General features: G+C 41.0%; 1 protein-coding gene across 1 annotated transcript; it reads left to right on the top strand.

The window, feature by feature from the left end:
- Positions 1-11,029: 11,029 nt before the first annotated feature.
- On the top strand, positions 11,030-11,674 carry LOC133823993 (uncharacterized). The gene has a single exon (XM_062256854.1). It carries the CDS (start codon positions 11,030-11,032, stop codon positions 11,672-11,674), a length of 645 nt encoding a protein of 214 aa, XP_062112838.1.
- Positions 11,675-22,548: the final 10,874 nt, after the last annotated feature.

Genomic DNA, 22,548 nt, shown 5'->3' with positions numbered 1-22,548 from the left:
CGACCCTCCTCTCGGACTAGCACAGCACTAGCCGCATCTTCCGTAACAGATAAGTAAAGAAAAAGAGGCTCTCCTACCGTCGGTTTAGACAACATCGGCGACTCGGCTAAATGTGCTTTTAGATCGAGGAAGGCTCGCTCACATTCCTCGGTCCATTCAAATTTTTTATCCCCCCGGAGCAGGTTATAGAATGGCAAACATTTGTCGGTTGACTTAGAGATAAACCGATTAAGGGCTGCCACTCTTCCTGTTAGACTTTGGACGTCCTTTCGCGACCTGGGCGGCGCCATCTCGATCAGTGATCTAATTTTGTTGGGGTTCGCCTCTATTCCTCTAGTGTTGACTATGAACCTTAGAAATTTTCCTGATGCCACCCCGAATGTACACTTTTAGGGATTCAGCCTCATACCATACTTCCTCAAGATCTCAAAACATTCCTTCAGATCAGGAACATGGTTATCGGCATTTTTTGACTTGACCAACATGTCGTCAACATACACTTCCATGTTTTTCTCGATCTAATTAGTGAACATTCTGTTGACCAATCTTTGATATGTAGCTCCCGCATTCTTCAGCCTGAAGGGCATGACCTTATAACAATAAACGTTGGAGTCATGAAGCTAGTATGCTCCTGGTCCACAGGATTCATAGTGATCTGGTTATAACCCGAGTACGCATCCATGAAGGACATGAGCTCGTGCCCCGCAGTGGCATCCACCAATTGGTCAATTCTCGGAAAAGGGAAGCAATCTTTGGGGCATGCTTTATTCAGATCAGAAAAGTCGATGCAGGTTCGCCACTTTCAGTTGGGCTTCTGGACCAAAACAGGATTGGCGACCCAGATCGGGTATTTTGCCTCGCGAATAAAGCCACATTTTAAAAGTCGAGCTACTTCCTCTTCTAGGGCCACAGCTCGGGTCGTGCCTAGGCGCCTCTGTTTCTGGGAATTCGCAGGCATGTTTTTATCCAAGTTAAGGGTATGCATGATGATGCTTGGGTTGATTCCTATCATGTCTTCATGGGACCAGGCGAACATGTCTAGATTTTCTTGTAGAAATTTTAGCAGCTCCGCCTTTCTCTCATTACTAAGGTTTTTCTCGAGCTTAACCACCCTCGAAGGGTCTTTAGGATCGATGTTCACCTCTTCGAGCTCTTCAATGGCCTGGAGCTCGGATCTATCTTTGCCTATTCTTGGGTCGATATCATCACTCAAGTTGGTACCTACGCCATCAACTTTCTGAGGTTTTTCTATCCCAGGATCAGATCTTACTTCCTAAGATTCCTCGTCCTTGCCCTGAATGGCCATCGTCTGTTGCCCAGGTTTTGACTTTCCCTTCATGGAAATGTTATAGCATTCCCTGGTAGCGAGCTGATCGCCTTGGACTGTACATATCCCCATAGAGGAGGGGAATTGGACTACAAGGTGGCGTACAGAAGTTTTGGCTTCGAATGCCATCAACGTAGGCCGACCCAAAATTGAATTGTACGCGGCGGGATAATCAATGACCACAAACTCGAGGAGTTTGGAAACAGTTCGTGGTCCCTCACCCAAGGGTATTACTAACTCGATCGTTCCTATCGCTGCCGACCCTTTGCCAGAAAACCCATACAACATCACAGAGGTGGCCTTCAGCTCGGCTACGGACAACCTCATTTTTTCTAGCGTGGACTGGAACAGCAGGTTCAACGAACTCCCATTATCAACTAGTATTATCCTAACTCTCCGATTGGCGAGCTGGGCAGTTATGACTAGAGGATCGTTGTGTGGGAACTGGACATGACTAGCGTCCTCTTCGGTAAAACTGATTGGTTGCCTCTCCAATCGTTGCTGTTTAGGTAGATGCTGCTCCGAGATAAACTCAACTCCGTTATGAAACCTCAGTTCATTGATGTACCTCTTCTGGGCACCTCTGCTCATGCCTGCCAGATGAGGGCCTCCAAAGATGGTGGTTATCTCTCCCCCTAATATGGGAGGAGGGGTATCCTGATTCACCCGGGCCTCGGGATGGTTTATGGGAGCCTCCGGAGCTTGTTGTCTGGTAGGGACTCGATTCCGTGCATACTAAGCTAGAGGTCCGGCTCTGATGAGTGTCTCTATCTCATCCTTCAAATGCCTACAATCATCTGTGTTGTGACCGATGTCGTTGTGGAATCGATAGAATTTGGAAGGGTCTCTCTTGGCCTTCTGATTTTTCAAGGGCTCTGGCTTTTTCCAGGGAAGGCGGGTAGAATTTGCTAGGAAAATGTGCTCCCTAGTGTTTGTGAGTTCGGTATAAACCGCATAGACCGGCTTGAACTTTTCCACGGGCTTGTTCTTCTTTGGACCGTGCTGGCCGCCCTCGCCGTTCTCCTTTCTCTTGCCTCCACCCCCTTGGTTATTCCAGGCAATGGTCTGAGTCATTTTCACGACGTCCGTTTCCACTCCAATGGGCTGGTCCGGGATTTTCCTGGTTCCCGCGACCGATGCTCGCGCTTCTTCCAAGTTTATCCATTCCTGGGCCTTGTTCAAGAATTCATCCACAGTGCTAACACCTCTCCTCTGGATTTCTTTCCACAGCCCGCCCCAACAAGGATTCCAGTTCTCATAGCCATGAGTTTGGAACTGTCGTCCGCGTCCCTAGCTCGGGCCGCAACGTTTGCAAACCTGCTCAGATAGGCTTTTAAGGGTTCCCCGGGCTGTTGCTTCACGTTCGCCAGGGTGTCCGCTTTGACGCGAGCCGCTTGAGAGGATCGGAATGCCCTCTTGAAATCGGCAGAGTAATTCTTCCACGAGCTGATTGATTGTTTCTTACACTGCTTGAACCACTGCCTAGCTGGCTCGATCAACGTCGAAGGGAATATCAGGCATCTCAGCTTGGGGCCGATATTATGGGCCATCATCAGGGTATTGAACATCCCCAAGTGATCTGACAAGTCCCTGTCCCGGTCGAATTTGGATAGATGGGGCATCCGGAAACCCGACGGGTATGCCGTGGTTGCAATGTTGGGGGAAAAAAGCTCGAGCTCGTCTCCCAAGTCATATTCGTCTTTGCCCTTTTCTTATAAGAGTTTCTTCATTAGCTCCTCCATCTGAGCTAACCTTTCGAGGGTCTGGTCCTTGATCCCCTGGTTGTTCTGGGACTGTTCAACAGCTCCCGTTCCATTGTACGCGTTAGGCGGGTTGTTGTCCCTCCAAGCTTGAGCTTGGTTTGGTGGGATATTCCCATTGTCACGTATTTCAGAAGGACCATACTCTCGGCAAGTATGACTTTCATTTCTGGTCGGATCCCCCCTCTGCGAGTTGAGGCGATCTCGAAGGTCGGTCCTCGAGGTGGCCCGAGGGATTTGTGCCGAACTTAGATGATTGCGCAGGTCTCCATTGGATCTGCCACTTCGGTGGCTCTCGGTCCAATAGCTCCCATTGGAAAAGCTTAGAGCTTGCTGCCGGGGGTGAGGATCCGGGACATTTCTGCGCGCTTGCGTATCCGAGAATTCGGGAATAGAACAGACACGTGATGTCTGGTATACGCACGTTTATATTGCGTGGCTGACTTTATAAAGATCCGGTGGTACGTCAGGCTTCTGATGTGCCACGAGCTTAATGTGGTGCCAGCTCGTGCCTGCTATACTATGTCAACACAATGGCTCCAAGTGTTGAGCAGCTAAACCATCCCTCAGCTCGAGCTATTTGTTTAGGGGATTGTACCAAACAGCTCCGGATGAACGGTGGACACATGGTAGGTCGGTTACAACCCTTTCCTAGCTCGACAAAGTACGTACGGATATTCAGGGCGTACATAATTTATTAATTATTTTTATTAAATTTATATTAATGTCATATAAATTTCAAATAAATATCCTATTTTAATTAAATAATTTATTTATTTTTGTTTAAGTTTATGTTTGTTCTAGTTTTTGAATTTGGGAGTGACAACAAGATATTATATATTATAATAGGAAACATAACCGCGCTCCGCGCAGTCTTTTGTAATATTTTTTGGGAGATTGTGGGGTAGTGGTTCATTTTCACCCTACTCGTACAACATGCTCTTTATATGGACATGTGAATGCATTTTGACCATATATTTTTTTTCATGATGCTGTTCACTGTTCATTGTATAGCGAACCTCCTGTAGGTTTATGAAAAATTCTAACAAATTAAAGTACCGAAAATAAAGTTCGAAAAACTTGTTGTACATGTGCTTTTATTTATTATTATTATTATACACTTTTCGTGGTTTTTTCTTTTTTATAAAAAGTCTAAATGATGTATAAGAAAAATTATGTTTTGTATAACACTTATTTTGGAAGATTACTTGTTTGAAGCCTTTATTTTTAAAAATTAACTTTTAGATCTTGTATTTTGTCAAAAGATTAAAAATTAGAATTGATAGATAGATTATTTGAACACTGTATTTTTGCTGATTATCCGCTTTGACCTTTTTTTTTAAAAAAACTTTTGGACCATGTATTTATTTAAAATGTTCAAACTTCTTATAAAAATTAAATTATATATTTATATAATTTTTGTTTTCTGTAAGGGCTCACACCATTTTAAACCTTGTATTTTAGTCGATTACCTGTTGGAACATTTATTTTTAAAAATTAACTTGTGGATATCAAGTTTTGTCAAAAGGTTAAAATAGGAAGAAATAGTTCAATTATTTGAAAACTATATTTTGTCGATAACTCGTTTTTATTCTTTATTTTTAAAAATTAACCTTTAAATCATATATTTATTCAATAGGTTAAAAATTCTTTATAAAAAGTAAATTACATAAATATATATAATTTATGTTTTCTATAAGGGTTCACATAATTTTGAACCTTGTACTTTAGCCGTTTACCCATTTGGACCATTTATTTATTAAAATTAATTTGTGGACTATGTGTTTTGTCAAAATGTTAAAAATAGGAATATAATGATAGATTATTTGAACCACGTATAATTTAGTTAATTACCCATTTGGATCTTTTATTGTTAAAAACTAAAATTTGGATCCTGTGTTTTGTCAAAAAGTTAAAATATAAATAGATATTATTATTATTATTATTATTGTAACGCCTTGGTTACCCCAGAACAGTTACGGTGAACGGTGAACCGGAAATTTGACCCGCTACCCGAGTCCTTTGGTTAAAAACGTGATCTAAGTGTTATTATCAGGTTAAGGTGTAAAACCAGTAAAAAGGAAAGGGTATTTTTCATTAAGTAAATAAACTGCTCATGAGCCTTTCAAAATGTTTACAAGTAGTTCGTAATACAAAAGAGTCGCTACAGTTCCAAATTTACAATCCCCGCCGGCCTAAGCGGCAAAAATAGGGTAAACCCCTAGTCCCTCTGAGAACTCCTTGACCGTGGCGGTCAAGCGGCCCTGTATGTACATTACATTGCCCAAGCTCTCCACTCAAGGCTGGTCAAGCCTTTCCTTTCCTTTACCTGCACCACATAGCACCCATGAGCCAAGACCCAGCAAGAAAACATAATAAAACATGATATAATATCAACAGCGATTGTAATAACCACTCAGGACTATCAGTCCAAGCAAACAGGTGACAATAGCCAAAAGTCACAATAATGAGCATCGCTCTCTTTAGTCATGTGACGATAGGGTCACCAGGGCTTAACTGATAGGTGATTTCTTTCATAAGCATGTTCAGGACAGGTGCATGGTGATTGGTCACCAACATAACCTTCCTCACGACTCTAGGGTCGAAACTATGGACAACGTCCTTTAGCCACGTGACAAACGGTCACCGGGGTCATATACCTTGGCTATAGTCTTCTGGTCGTAGACCAGGCAAGCGCTTATAAGTTCATCGACCTTAGCGCCGGTCCCGCATTAATGCTGTAGAGCCATTCAATGCGTGATCATCGACTTTAGAGTCGGTCCTTGACTAGTCAGTGTCTTAAATAGGTAATCAGCATTCATTAGCATTTAATATGAAATCCACGTTCATATATCTCAACCAACACGCCTCAATATCAAACCATGCATGTCATATACCTGTACAGGGTGCAACTGTAACCATACTCTGTTTTCTTACCTCAAATTCGAGCGAGAAGTATGATAAAGACGACTCCTGAGAACGATCGATCTTTTAGTTCCTTAGCGGTTACCTAATCACAACCAATTATAACCACCATTAATGAGAATCCACAATAATAGGGTCTTAACTTAGGCATTACCCTCGGGACCTCGAAACATGCCCACACGGTGAGTAGATTCGATCCCGGGCCTTAAGGATTGAAACCCCAAGTCAAAAACCCTTAAAAACACTCAAAACGGGGTTTGGAAGGAACAGGGTAGCGCTACAGCGCTCAACCCCTAGCGCCACAGCGCTATACTTAGAAACTCCCAAGCACCAGAAAGCCTCCTGAGGAGCGCTATAGCGCCCTAGGGTGGGCGCTGTAGCGCTACCTCCAGCCCAAAACATCCCTGAACCGACCTTCTTCATCTCCTTCGTTTCTACCTCGATTCCCAAGCTTCCAAAGCTTATTCTTGATGCCAAATAAACCCAAAAACCATCCTAACACACCCCAAACATCACAAGCATGGGAACCCTAGCCAAAACTCCCAACAAAGACCATGAATTCATCCTAGGAAACTCAGCTGCAAAACAAAACCAAAACAGAGCAAACCAGAGAAACCATGGTTAGAAACTTACCCAAAACTTGGCTTGTGATGGTCTTCGATGGTGGAACACACTCCCAAACTCCCAAGGCTTGCTTCCTAAGCTTGAGTCCTCAAAATTGGTTCAAAAACCACAAAGAACAGTGAGGAGAAGAAGGTACGGGAGAACTCTAAAGTGTACTTTGTTTTTCCATCACTTTTCTCAGCTATCAAGTGTTATATCTATCCTAGGGGTGAAATGTCCATTTTACCCCTAGGTCAATTAATACTTCCTAAAGGCTCCTAAGGGTATTTTTGGTACTTTCCTCCTAACTCGTTAATCATAATTAACGCTCTCCAATTCCCGCTATTCACAACAATCTCGAACACCAATAATTCACAACCCGTTACCCTTTATCTCCCGGTAACGCTCTAATCATCAAAATCACCCCGAGACTCAACCCAAGTCCCGACACTTAAACCCGTTGTGACTAAACCGCTAATCAATATTCTACGATCGTCTCATGTCGAATAGCTCGAGCAAACCCACATCATAATGTGGTCTCAGCATATATCACTGACATGCATACAATTAACATTATATTATAATATAATTCTCATAAACATGCATAAACACGTTTAATGGCATAACTAAACAATTATGGCCCTCCCGGCCTACAAATCCAGCCGTTAAACCACATTAGGGAATCCGGGGCATTACAATTATACTACGTTGATACTTTATCTATTTTAATTTTTATTAAAATAAAAATAAGAAAAAAGAAAAAATAGATAAAAAAATTCCTTTATTAATTAATAGCCATAAATTAGAAAATTAAAATACAAAATGAGAAAAAAAAATAATGTTTACTTATATTTATAATTTAATTAAATAGTTGTGGTAATTAAATATCTAATAAATTTAAATTCAAAATATATTTTTTTAAATTTTTATCTAGACCCTTGGGCTCATTGTTTGACTAACCAAATCTAGGTCCATGTCATTATATCTATCATAAATTGTACACATATTAATAATTAATATAATTTAAAAAATAATTTAAATTTTATTTTTATTTAACTTCGACTAGAATAAATGTCACCTATATATGAATTATATGGAAACTTACCATAAATAAATGCTCTTGAATTTTAAAATAAAATAACTACAGTACTTGATCAAGTACAATGTTATTCACATGAATCAAATCACATGAAAAATTGTGAGGTACATTTTATTAGATTATTATTATCATTAAGATGGTAAATATGAATAACTACATGAGAAAACATGTATTGTACATTTTTTGTAATTAAATTAATTTTTTTTAGTATTTTTCAATGATTAAGTTGTTAAGATATTTAAGCTAAATAAATATAATATTTTTTAGCTAAATAAATAAATATAATATTTTTTAGCTAAATAAATTTTTTTAATTAATGTCTAACTAAATTTATACTAATTAGTTACATGTAACTATATATATATATTTAATTAATTAATAAAATGAATACAAAAATAAAATGAATAAAAAATTAGATTAAAGAAGAAAATAGAAAGAGTTCTTTGAAGAGATTTTAGAGTGCTACATAATCTCTTTGATATTCACCTTTATTTATAAATATATATATAGATTATTATTATTATTATACTACGTTGATACTTTATCTATTTTAATTTTTATTAAAATAAAAAAGAGAAAATAGATAAAAAATTTCCTTAATTAATTAATAGCCATAAATTAGAAAAGTAAAATAAAAAATGAGAAATAATGTTTACATATATTTATAATTTAATTAAATAGTTGTGGTAATTAAATATCTAATAAATTTAAATTCAAAATAATTTTTTTTTAAATTTTTATCTAGACCTTTGGGCTCATTGTTTGACTAACCAAATCTAGGTCCATGTCATCATATCTATCATAAATTGTACACATATTAATAATTAATATAATTAAAAAAATAATTTAAAGTTTATTTTTATTTAACTTTGACTCGAATAAATGTTACCTTCATATGAATTATATGGAAACTCACAATAAATAAATGCTCTTGAATTTTAAAATAAAATAACTACAGGACTTGATCAAATATAATGTTATTCATATGAATCAAATCACACGAAAAGTGTGAGGTACACTTTATTAGTTTATTATTATCATTAAGATGGTAAATAGGAATAATACATGAGAAAACATGTATTGTACATGTTTTGTAATTAAATTAATTTTTTTTTAGTATTTTTCAATGATTAAGTTGTTAAGATATTTAAGCTAAATAAATATAATATTTTTTAGCTAAATAATTTTTTTAAATTAATGTCTAACTAAATTTATACTAATTAGTTACATGTAACTATATATTTTTTAATTAATTATAAAATGAATAAAAAAATTAGATTAAAGGAGAAAATAGAAAGAGTTCTTTGAAGATATTTTAGAGTGTCACATAATCTCTTCGAAGCTCTCCTTTATATATATATATATATATAGATGTTTAATGTAAAATTAAATATTACACGTGGATTTTAAATTTAAGTTTCTTGCTAGTTTTTTTTTAAAAAGAAATTTATTGCTAATTGGTAGTAGATTATATTATATGTTTAATATGATATTATTCTAATAAGTGAGTTTAAGTTCAATTAAATTTTATTTAAGTTATAAAACGTATGATTTTATTATTTTTAAATAATTATTATGGTAAAATATCTCAAAAATATCTTATTTTAATTTATTTTATTTATTATTTTTAAATAATTATCATTGTAAAATATCTTATTTTATTTAAAAAAACGATGTTTACAATCTACCGTTAAATATAAAAATATTTTGTTAAAGTTAATATTAAATAAATAAAAAACTTTAAAACAAAAAAAAATTGTTATCTACCCACTTTTTATATACATACTTTTTATATGGCGGAGATATAGGATATGACTGCGTGATGAAAATAATGCTTAAAAATAAATAATTAATTTACAATTGTGAAAAACAATCTGTTTGTTGATTTCAACAGAGTTACTATTTGCAATACCATTGTTGACCACGATGTTGGCCAACGACGAGTAGACGTCAAAACTACAATGAACCTTCAAGAGAAAAATACGACACATATAATTTTATAGTGGTTCAGCCCCAATTTATTGGTAATAGCCTAATCCACTTAGAGTTGTGATATATATCCTACACTTAAGATCAGATGAACTTGAGCCAACTGAGTTTCTTAAGTGCAAGTAGAAAAATATAGAGTTTCTCTCTCTAGAGAATACAAGCTTTATCTCTCTAACCTCTCAGAAAATGCCCCAAGAATGCCCCAAGTAACAGTCCCCAAAATCTCAAAACAAGAGAGTTTTCTCAGTCTAAAAAGATCCGATCCCTCAAAATGATGCCATGAGCCATTTATTTATAGGCTCATGGATCATACATCAGATATTCCCTTTGACCGAGTCTTTCTGTTATTCTCACAATATTTAATTAATAATAATATTTAAAATACAACAATAAGCGATTCTTTGGGATAATATGAGAGATTCACGCGCAGGTATGACCGATTCTAGCTGAAGCCGTTACTGGGATCTCTTGTGTAGCAATGATCTATTTAGTCGGTCCACATCACACCCAGAAGGAAAACTGGAGAGCCAAAACACTTCACCGGTCGCCCAAACCCTCACTGGTCGGCCAAACACCTGTCTGGTCAGCCAAACACTTGACTGGTCGGACAAACACCTGACTGGTCGGAAAAACACCTGACTGGTCGGACAAGAACTTGACTGGTCGAACAAGAACCTGACTGGTCGGTCATGACACTTCTCTGGTCTAACAAGACACATCTCTGGTCTAACATGGCACATCTCTGGTCTAGCATGACACTTGACCGGTCAGTCAAAAATCTTCATCGGTCGAACAGAAATTCTATCAGATCGGTCAGATCACTTTATCACAACTCCAAAGAGCCGACACATTTATTGACTATTAATGTGCCTTTTACTGACCATGCATTGTCACTTGTCACTTCTAATTGCCACGTCATCGAACTAAAATTTTGGGGATAACAACCATCAAATCAATAATGAAGAGACCACGTGAAGAAGAGAAATATCATCATGATCGTGATGGTGGACTACGTCCTAAATTAAAACTATTGAAAAGAATGTATAGTGAAGAAGGTAGCATTGAATGGGTTCTAGAGCCATAAGTGTTTCACTAATACAAGTAGGAAGTTAGGCTCTGATTTCTATTACAACTAATTAGATAGACTTGTTACTACTTTTCTCTTTTATTTTTTGTATTCAGTATAAATAGAGTCTAGTACCAAGCTCATTTCAATCAATACAGAGAATTCTTCTCATTTTTACTTTGCTTTATACGACTAATATGGTAACTAAGACCTAGGGATTTTTTTCCGATCTCATCTTCTTTCTTCTGCTCCTTGGATCCATGGCTCATGGAGGTGGCACTCATACTTGCAATGGTGGAGGTCCTCAAACACGAACTGTAACTGCTCAAGAAACTTCTGAAGACGATCCCATTTTAACAGACACCAAAAGATTCTCTGTCTTGGATAACACTCACATTTCTCAAGATGAAGCTCGCAACCTTTATTTCCTCGCCCATAGTGATCATCCTAATGCCAGTCTTGTGCCCAAGATTCATATTGGAGGCGAGAACTATAGTTCTTGGAAGCGATCAATGATGGTCTCTCTGCTTGCCAAGAACAAAGTCAAGTTCGTCAATGGAAAGTTGCCTCAACCTGATCCCGACGACAATGATTATGATGCTTGGTGTCAATGCAATAGCATGGTCATTTCTTGGATTCTACATGTGGTGTCTACTGAAATAGCTGATAGCATAATGTACCTTGATGATGATGCTGCCATCTGGTCTGAGTTACATGATCGATTTCACCAAAACAATGGCCCAAGAGTCTTTGAAGTGAAAAGTTCAATGCAAGTTCTTACACAAGGTTGCAACAATGTTCAGACATACTTCACTCGACTTAAAGCACTTTGGGATTTGGTCAAAGAATTTCACCCACAACATGTTTGTAGTTGTGGTGCAATGAAAACAATTGTTGAATATTAGGAGCAAGATCATGCTATAGAGTTCTTGATTGGATTAAATGATTCTTATTCCGCTGCTCGATCTCAGATTCTAATGCAAGATCCCATGCCTAACATCAACAAAGTTTATGCCACAATCATTCAAGAAGAACGTCAACGAGGACTCTCCAACACTTAGACTGAATCGATGGACATTACTCCCTCCTCTACAAGCCAATTTGTTGGGAGTTCCCAATACAATCGACCCAAAATCACTTGTTCTCACTGTGGTATCACTGGTCATACCATTGCAAAGTGCTACAAGCTCCTGGATATCCCCCGGTCACAAGTTTCATGGCAAAAATTATTCTCCTAGTTCTCAGTCTGGAAAATTAGCTTCCAATTTCACAGGATTCACTGATGACAAGCTTGTTGATAATCTAGTTAGTAGTCAAGATTTGGTTTCTTCCCTATCTTCTTCCCAATGTCAGAAAATCATTGCCATGTTAGCTCATAAAGTCCAAGAAAGTCCATCCATTTCTCCCTCATCATCTTCTAATCAACCTCTTGTGTCTAACTTCACTGGTATGAGTTCTTTAATTTCTACAGTTGAGTGGATTATTGACACAGGTGCAACCCATCATGTATGCCATGATTTTTCTTTATTTTCCCACACTCATTCTCCACTTTCTACATCTGATGTTACATTACCCAATGGTCATTCTGCTCCTGTTTCTTGCATTGGTTTAGTCATTCTTTTTCCTTACATTGATTCTTCAAAACTTTTACATGTTTTAGATTTTAAATATAACCTCTTATCTGTTAGTGCCTTAACTAAATCATTTGGTTGCTTATTCTCATTTTAAGATACTTATTGTGTCATTCAAGACACCCTTCAGACTTAGCAAAATGGGACGATTGAGAGAGTGGGTAATCTTTACTACTTGGCTACTTCTTTTTCAAAGCTATCTATTTTTTCTTTTTCTGATTAAAACATTTATGTAGACACACTATGGCACTATCAATTAGGCCATCTTGCTTGTATTAAAGTTCATTCTTTGAATAAAGAGTTGCAATTTCAGAATACTTCCTCTCCAAATTTCCATTGCTTGCCATTATGCAATACAGAGAAGAATACCATATGTGTCTAATCATAACATCGCTGGTGCTTGTTTTGACCTTATTCATATTGATATATGGGGTCCTTTTCATACCTTAACTATCGATGGTCACAAATATTTTATCACCATTGTTGATGACTGTTCAAGACATACTTGGGTGTATTTTATAAAACAAAAATTTGAAGCACAATAAGTCATTCCTAATTTCATCACCTTCATTAAAACTCAATATAATATTCAGATTAGAGTTGTTCGCTCTGACAATGCCAAATAACTTCAATTTCCTACCCTTTTTGGTTCCTTTGGCATTATTCACTACCACTCACGTGTTGAAAGACCTCAACCAAATTCTGTTATTGAAAGGAAGCATCAACATCTTCTAAATGTAGTTCGTGCATTACTTTTTTAGTCTCATATTACTTTGCCTTATTAGGATTCTTGTGTTTCTATAGCCACTTATCTCATCATTAGGACCCCAACCCCAAATATGAAACACAAATTGTTGACGCCGTTTTTCGTCAGCAGATAAAAGAAGAGAGCACGTAAACAATTAAGACAATGGCTAAAAGTAACAAACGAATCAGACACACGGTTTTTACGTGGTTCAGCAGTTAAATCTGCCTAGTCCACGAGTCTCTGTTATTACTCTCAAGATTATCTCTGAACAATTCTTTAGCATGAATTCTCCAGAGTTTTCTCTCAAGGATCAGAATTTTCGGTCCTTTACAATGGTGCATGACTTCTCTACTTATAGAGAAGGATGCAGAATACTATCCCACATATTTCGGGTAGTTACTCTTTTTGTGAATAAAAATAAATGGCCTTAAATACCAATAATCAGATATAAAAGGAAACGTTCCCCAAAGATCAGGAAACGCATAACTGACTAAATAATATCCCACGATTCTTGGGGATTTACATCAATAAATGAGGATTACATCCCATATTTACAATACTTGTAGATATTCAAGGTGATCATAGCGTATCTCCAAGGCTTCAGCGTCCCAGGTTTCACGTCATTGTGCGAGCCACTGACATCTCCCGAGCTAACATTGCTTTCGAGATGGCATATCGAGCTCGAGATCCCTGCACCGAAGTTGTTCCTGAAGATGAGGGGCTCTCAGAGCTATCTTTCGAGATCGAGATCATTTCGAGGTCACTACACTCGAGGTCATATATCATACTTTGCAGGTTCGACTTACAATCGTAGAACGTACCCTAACCCTCACGAGACCATTTTAATGCGAACTCAGCTTTCGAGGTCATATTTACTATGGCTCGAAATCTGGGTATAACATTTTGCCCCCTCAAAAGTATTTGTTCGAGTCCTAAGAGAAGGAAACTTTTGAACTACTCTCTCCGGGAACCATACCGTCACACTCTTAAAAACAGACACGTGCCAGATGGGTATTGCTCACTTTAGGTACTTGAGTACCTTGGGAACATGCCCACGATCGTTCGTCTGACAGCTTTTCGGCGCCATCTTATCATCGACTCCCCTCCATTCGATCTGTTGAGGATTTTAATCAACGCTCCTGATTAATTCAGTTTTCCCACCTATTTATACAAGACCCCCTCTTCGTCTTCTTCACATTTGCTCATCACAGACCAGAAAAAAGAAAAACACTCCCTAAACCTCTTACCACAGTTTATGCTCATTTCATGTTTTCTAGGCCGAAGAAACAAAAGAATCCTGGTTTGTACGAGTCAGTGAGTTCTTTCTTGCAACCTTTTCTCCACTCGACGATTTCGCTGCAATCACCATCACTGTGTAAGTACGCCATTTTTGTTGTCCTTTTTATACTGTGCTTGCTGTGTATGTTAGTTTACGTTCTTAGCATGATGCGATAGGAGGGTTTGAACCGATAGGTTTTTAGGCTTTCTGGATTTTCACTCTGGAAGTTCGTCTCTGGTTTATACCCAGTTTCGTCATTTGAATGTGGTTCCCATTTTCTGGGTTTTGAAATTCTTAGGCAGCGTTTCTTGTACATTAAGCTTTCGGATAAAAATATGGGCTTTGACAAATACACGAGACCCAAAAACGCTTTTCCTGGCTAACCGCCACTCTCCTTCCCCTTGAATTTCGGGACTTTCAAAAAAAAAAAAATCATCCACGCTCCTTTTCCTTTTCTGTGGAACACGCGCTCTGACCCCTTAGCGAGGGTCTAAATTCTTAGTTTCTTGTCCTTAAATCTCCGAGCTCATTCTGTCGAGCTCGTGATTCTTGCATGCATGGCCCTCACCATTTTTTCTTTCTCGTTAGATGTCACAGAATCCGGAAAGACGGTGGGGGTCACTACGAGCAATTCCTTACGAGCCCAAATCTCCGAGCCCGGAATCGATCTTTGCCCGGAACCAGCGTCGGATTAAAGAATACGAGATCGCACGGGAGCAAGAAGACATTCGAGCCCATTATCGTCGCCAGATAGACGAGGTCATCGAAAAGAAGAGAAGGGTTCTTCGAGAAGCCATCTATCCGGAGCCTAACCCAGGACCTAGGCCAGTTCCCCTCGACCCTTCGTTAAAAGTTACAGTAGCATACCACCCGGGGGAACTCCAGTTTTCCCTAATGGCGGAGCCTTCGTCTTCGCAGCCTAGGAGGGAGATGTTTGAAGCCGAATTCTACCAGAGCTCGGTTACCACCTCCGACCAGATAACTGACATCCTGGCCATTCATGGCCTTAGCTCGCTAGACACACTGAAGTGTCGAGCTCTGACAAGGCATGAACGGAGCTGCTTCGCTCCTGGGGGCCGCGATTCCAGTGTGAAATACGCGGCCTGGAGCCAGGAACACTTAAAGGCAGGAGCTTTGCTGCCCCTGAAGTCCTTTTTCAGAGATTTCACCGATTTCGTTGGGTTGGCTCCATTCCAACTAAACACCAACTCATACAGGGTGCTGTCTTCCCTGAGGTCCTTATTCCACGAGCTGGGGTGGGTAGGACCTTCACCCCAAGAGATTTTATATCTCTTTTGTTTGAAGAGTAATCCCTCCCGAGCTCGGGGAGGAGATGGTTTCTACTATCTTTCGAGCTACCCCAAAGAGACAAAAATCTTTGAAGACCTTCCGAACCATCCTCCTGACTTCAAGAGGGCTTTTTTCTGAACAGACGGTCTGTTCCCGTCTCGACATCGTTCGTTTAGGCGAATTCGTAAGTATTCTCGTTACTTTCTATTTTTGAGCTCGAATCTTTAGCCCTTGAATCCATGTTTAGTTGAAGTGTATCTCGCCTTTCAGCTAACTTTCAGCGTCCCACCCCTGACGAGACAATGAAGGAGCACAGAGAGAGCCTGCTCCGACTCCCTTATGGCAGGAGGTCTCTCTCATTTCTGCTACATGAAGACAAGCTACGAGCTTGTGGGTTGTTGGGACAGGGCCAGTCAACCTCTGACTGGTACAGTAACAAATATGAACGCTGGGAGGAAGTGCCTCTACCCACAGGCATCCTTCCTCCGAGGAGGGAAAGGAAAGCATCTCTCCCAATTCGCTCGAGAAGTCCGCGGTCGGGGAACGAGGCCAATGATGAAGCCTCGAGTTCGGACTCCGATGGAGGTAAAACCCTTCCTACTTCGCGAATGTGGTCCCCCACTTTATTAAAACACAGGCCCAATAGACTAGTCTCGTGCCCACAGGATAGATACCACTTCTACATATGGAGTTGGGTAGATGACTGTGTCCATAGGTTTGATAGTGGGCTCGGGAAATACGACACTATGTATACCACGGACGAGATGTGGAATGGGATAGCTGTGCAGTATGGGACCAATGATTATAGGGACCTTTTGAGGTTATCACCAACTTATAGGGAAGGCCCTCCCCCCGCCTCTTCTGAAGACGGGGGAATTTCATGGTCCCCAAGCTCAAGCTCGGGGGAAAGTTCCAGTTAGGTTTTTCCTTACACCACTCTATATATAGTGTTGAGGTAACTTGTATTTCTTTTTACTGACTCACTGTGATGACTTGTGCAGGCGATATGGACTCCGACCTCGACGCCCTTATCGACAATGCGGGTGCCAAGAGGAGCAAACGCCCCAGGGCAGGGGGACTGAAAACCAGCCAGCCTGGGAAAAGCTCCAAGAGATCTAAGAAAACAACTCCTCCTCCCCCGCCGGCTTCGAGCTCTGCTGCTGCGTCGACTGGCCAGACTAACGCCCCCACGATGATACCACCCTCGCAGGCCGTCGTCTCTGTGGTAGCGCCGGCCTCGCAGACTGGTATCGCTACCGTGGTCGAATCCCAGCCTCCTGTGGCGGGTCAAATGCCTTCTACCCAGCTCGCCAAAAGACCTTCTACTTCCCGAGCTCAGAAGCTAACCATTTCCACCCATATGGATTCGTATGTGGTGGATAATGCTGCCGGTCCTCACGGATCTACGCTGATCTCGGATGTAATGTCCCGGATCGGCCAGAGCTACGGCAATTTCGAGGCTCCTCAGTGGCAGTGTCTAACTGGCACTCGGGACCGCACTGTCCTGTACGAGAAGAGTATCGAGCACACTGCTGCGGTAAGTATCCTATATTCTCTTTGCTTACATTCATACTGTCTCGAGGCTAATGATGGTTTCTTCCTTTTTTCAGGCTCTTGCTTTCACTGCCCAGCTCAATTACGAGCTGAACAACGAGGTCCATTCGAGCAGGACCCTCGCCCAAGAGGAGAGGGACCTCCACCTTAGAGCGAATGATGACCTGAAGGCGGCGAACATTAAGCTCGAGGCAGTGGTTAAGGAGCGTGAGGAAATGGCCAAGGAGCTTGGGAAGCTGAAAAATGAACTCGAGGAGCAAAAGAGAGATAACATCCAGCTTCGGGAGACCAATAAGAAGCTCGAGGAAGACAAGGCCGTCACCCTCGACCTCATGGAGGATATCAAAACCCGCCTTACTGCCGAGTTCAAAGAAAAGAAGGAAACGGCGGTCGATTCAGCCATGTACCGGATGTGGGCCTATAACGAAGAACTGGACACCAGTTTCTTGGGTCCCCTCGAGGCGTCCTTCCTCGAACGATGGAATGCTCGGCTCGAGAAGGAAGAGGCTGAGCAGCTCGAGAAGGATAAAGCTGTTCCGAGTACCGTTTCGGAGGGAGCTCAGGAGGATAGTCATGCTATTCGTCCTGAGGGGTCCGGTGTCACTGATGCTGAGAAGGCCAAGGAGACTCCTCTTCTTTGAATCTGACCTCGGGGAGATCAGTTTTCGGGGCTGCGTCCCATTATTTCTGTAATTATTTTAACTTATGCCCACGGAGCTGATACAATTCCCTTTACTATTCTTTTATATGCTTACATTTCTTGACTCGAAATATTTTGCATATTTTTATAATTGATGGACCGGTTATGTTTATTTATGCATACAAACATAGTTTGGATTTAGGCTCGAAATTCGATGCATTCATGCATAGTTTATTCGAATTATCCGTTTCCAACCTCGTTATTTATCAATGTCGTACATTACTTTAACCATGAACTGAAAAGTACTTATATGGCATGTAATATGAATGATTTGGTTAATCTTTTAGTCACTTTTCCTCATCCTTAGTATCTTAGCTCCGAGGTTATGAGTTCGAAACTATTTTAAGATGTTCCAGCCTCGATCTCGACATATTTCGTGATGGGTTTAGACTCCCATTTATCATCGATCGATAATTTGGCTGGTTTGTTCCAAACCTGTTATGCTTGCGCATCTGGTTAACTCCAAACGTTTTTGGTTTTTGGTAGTTCGGTAATGTCCGAACTATCTAAACCCGTGTACTTGGTTATTTCCAAATACTTAATGTTTTTGATAACTCGGTTAAGTCCGAACTATCTAAGCTCGCGTACTTGGTTATATCCAAATACTTTATTGCTTTTGATAACTCGGTTAAGTCCGAACTATCTAAGCTCGCTCGGTTAAGTCCGAACTATCTAAGCTCGCGTATTTGGTTATATCCAAATAATTTTATTTATTTATTTTTTTTTTTTAAGCTGAAGGTATGTATACCAATGATGCCCCCTTAATATCCTATGAGTGTGACCATAGGTTATTAAATTAAGAGAGATTGCAAAAATAAAAATAAATTACATGTGAAACAAAGTAGACCCTTTATTTGAAATTAAAAAACAAACTAAGTACAGAAAATCATGGTTACGGGCGACACTTCCTACACTATTGATAATATGGTCTAAGGTGTTCGCCATTCCATGCTCGTGGTATGAGGCTCCCATCTAATCTCGCAAGTTTGTATACGCCAGGGCGGATGACTGATTCTATCTGGTATGGTCCTTCCCAGTTTGGCCCGAGTACTCCTGCTGCTGAATCTCGGGTTGCTAAGAATACGCGTCTCAATACCAGATTTCCTACTCCGAACTTTTGACTTCGAACCCTTTTATTGAAATATCTTGTTGTTCGTTGCTGGTAAGCAGCATTTTTCAGCTGAGCCTCTTCCCTTTTTTCTTCGATCAAGTCTAGGGTTTCTTCGAGCTGAGTATGATTGGAACTTTGGTCGTAAATCTGAGTTCGAATCGTTGGAATTTTGACCTCAATGGGTAACATTGCCTCGCAGCCGTATGCTAGAGAAAACGGGGTATGCCCAGTTGATGTTCGAGCTGTAGTTCTATATCCCCAAAGGACTTGGGGTAATTCCTCAGGCCATCGTCCCTTTGCTTCTTCCAACTTTTTCTTCAAGGAACTCTTGAGAGTTTTATTAACGGCTTCGACCTGACCGTTCGCCTGAGGGTGAGCCACTGACGAAAAGCTCTTGATTATACCGTTCTTGTTACAAAAGTTGGTAAATAAGTCGCAGTCAAACTGGGTTCCGTTGTCAGACACAATCTTTCTTGGCACTCCATATCGGCATACGATGTTCTTTACCACGAAATCTAGGATCTTCTTTGAAGTTATGGTCGCTAGTGGTTCAGCTTCTGTCCATTTTGTGAAGTAATCAACCGCGACCACAGCATACTTTACTCCTCCTTTGCCAGTTGGGAGTGAGCCTATGAGGCCGATGCCCCATACCGCAAAAGGCCATGGGGACGTCAACATGGTTAGTTCAGAAGGTGGAGCTCGGGGTATCGTGGCGAATCTCTGGCACTTGTCGCACTTTTTCACGAACTCGAAAGAATCCGTTTTAATGGTTGGCCAGAAATATCCTTGGCGTATAATCTTCTTGGATAGGCTGTGCCCCCCGGTATGATCTCCGCAGAACCCTTCATGAATTTCTTCAACAATCTTCTTTGCCTCGGGGGGAGTCACGCATCTGAGCAATGGCATGGAATACCCTCTTCTGTATAGTCTTCCATCCAAGATGGTGTAACGAGGAAGTTGATACATTAGTTTCCGAGCCTGACTTCGATCTTTTGGAAGAATTCCATTTTCGAGGTATTCAACGATCGGGCTCATCCAGGTCGGTTCTGTCTCGATCATGCACACATCTTCCTTGTCTGGCTCAGTAATGCTGGGTGCTGACAAGTGTTCTACGGGTACAACATTCAGCTCTTCATTTTCAGTGGAAGTGGCGAGCCGAGCTAAGGCATCTGCATTTGAGTTTTGTTCTCGGGGAACCTGTTTGATCGCATAAAACTCGAAAAACTCCAATGCGGATTTTGCCTTCTCCAGATAAGCTGCCATTTTTGTGCCTCGAGCCTGGTATTCTCCCAAGATTTGATTAACTACGAGCTGGGAGTCGCTGTAGCAATGTATAGCTTTGGCCTTGAGTTCCTTTGCTATTCGTAGTCCCGCCAGTAAAGCCTGGTATTCAGCTTCATTATTAGATGCTTTAAAGCCGAACCTTAATGCAGAGTGAAATTTTCTCCCTGCAGGAGTGATCAAAATAACTCCTGCCCCCGCTCCATTTTCATTTGACGACCCGTCGACGTAAAGTTTCCACAGCTCGTGGGCCGTGGTTGTTACCTCGTCATCAGCGATGCCGGTGCACTCTACTATGAAATCCGCCAATGCTTGTGCCTTGATGGTCGTCCTCGGATGGTAAGTGATCTCGAATTGTCCGAGTTCAACAGCCCACTTTAGGAGTCGACCAGACGCCTCTGGTTTAGACAAGACTTGCCTTAGTGGTTGATCTGTTAATACATGGATAGGATGTGCCTGAAAGTAAGGGCGGAGCTTTCGAGATGAGTGGATCAGACTGAGGGCGAGCTTCTCCATCAGTGGATACCTTGACTCTGCCCCCAGTAATCTTTTACTGATATAGTAGACGGGTTTCTGTATTCTCTCTTCCTCTCGGACGAGCACCGCGCTTATCGCGTGTTCGGTAGTTGAGAGGTACAGGAACAGTACTTCTCCCGTCTCAGGCTTTGATAGGATGGGTGGTTCGGCTAGGTGCTTTTTGAGCTCCTGAAAGGCTAGCTCGCACTCATCTGTCCATTCGAACTTCTTACTTCCTTTCAATAAGTTGAAGAATGGGAGACCGCGGTTTGTTGACTTCGAGATGAACCTGCTCAGAGCTGCCATCCTGCCAGTCAGGCTTTGAACATCTTTATGCTTCCGAGGCGAAGGCATATCGATGAGGGCCTTTATCTTGTCGGGATTAGCCTCGATTCCACGAGAATTGACAATGAAACCCAGGAATTTTCCTGAAGACACCCCAAAAGTGCACTTCTGAGGATTCAACTTCATGTTGTACTTTCTGAGCACGCCAAAGCACTCTTCGAGGTCATCAACATGGTTCTTGTTAAGTTGAGACTTTACAAGCATGTCGTCAACATAAACTTCCATGTTGTTCCCTATTTGCTCTGAGAACATCATGTTTACGAGCCGCTGGTACGTGGCTCCGACATTCTTGAGTCCGAATGGCATGACATTGTAGCAGTAGAGCCCTTTATCTGTAATGAAGCTCGTATGCTCTTGGTCGGGGGCATGCATGGGAATCTGGTTATATCCAGAATAGGCATCCATGAACGACATCAGACCATGCCCCGCCGTGGCATCCACGAGCTGATCAATTCTCGGCAGGGGAAAACAGTCTTTCGGGCAGGCCTTGTTGAGGTCCGAGTAGTCAAAGCACGTCCTCCATGTCCCATTGGGTTTCGGGACCAACACTGGATTGGCCACCCAATCAGGGTAAAAAGCGTCCCTTATAAAATTATATGTTTTCAGCCTGTCCACCTCCTCCTTTAGTGCTTTCTTTCTGTCTTCATCCAACTGCCTTCGCTTTTGCTGCTTCGGGGGAAAGCTTTTGTCTATATTCAATGCGTGGCTCGCTACATTAGGGCTTATTCCCAGCATGTCAGAGTGGGACCACGCGAAGACATCCTGGTTCTTCTTCAGAAAGCAAATTAATTGCTATTTTGATTCGTCTTGGAGGTGTTTCCCGACCTTCACCTTTTTTGAGGGATCAGATTCATCGAGCTGAACCTCTTCGAGCTCCTCCAAAGGTTGGAGGTCAACCTTCTCTTCAATCCTTGGATCGATCTCCTCATCAATTTCTAAAACTGTCCCATCTTTATTCTGTATGACAACAAGTGCTTGCGCGCTTGTTTGTTTCTTTCCCCTTAAGGAAATGCTATAGCACTCCCTTCCTGCCAATTGATCTCCCTTCAATGTTCCGACTCCACTTGGAGTTGGGAACTTAAGGGCTAGATGCCTTACAGATGAAACTGCCCCCAGCCCGACCAGGGCGGGTCTCCCGAGCAATACATTGTAGGCAGATGGTAACTCTACTACCACGAACTCCATCATCTTGGTCACCAAGACTGGATAGTCTCCCAAGGTCACAGGGAGTTCAATGGACCCCATACAGGCGGTTCCTTCTCCAGAAAAGCCGTACAAAGTTGTTGCACAAGCCTTCAGGTCGCGAAGGGAGAGTCCTATTTTT

The sequence above is a fragment of the Humulus lupulus genome, chromosome 3 (genome assembly GCF_963169125.1).
Source record: "Humulus lupulus chromosome 3, drHumLupu1.1, whole genome shotgun sequence".
NCBI lineage: Eukaryota > Viridiplantae > Streptophyta > Magnoliopsida > Rosales > Cannabaceae > Humulus > Humulus lupulus.
The sequence above is the reverse complement of the archived record's forward strand: the minus strand, read 5'-3'. Positions and strand labels throughout refer to the sequence as shown.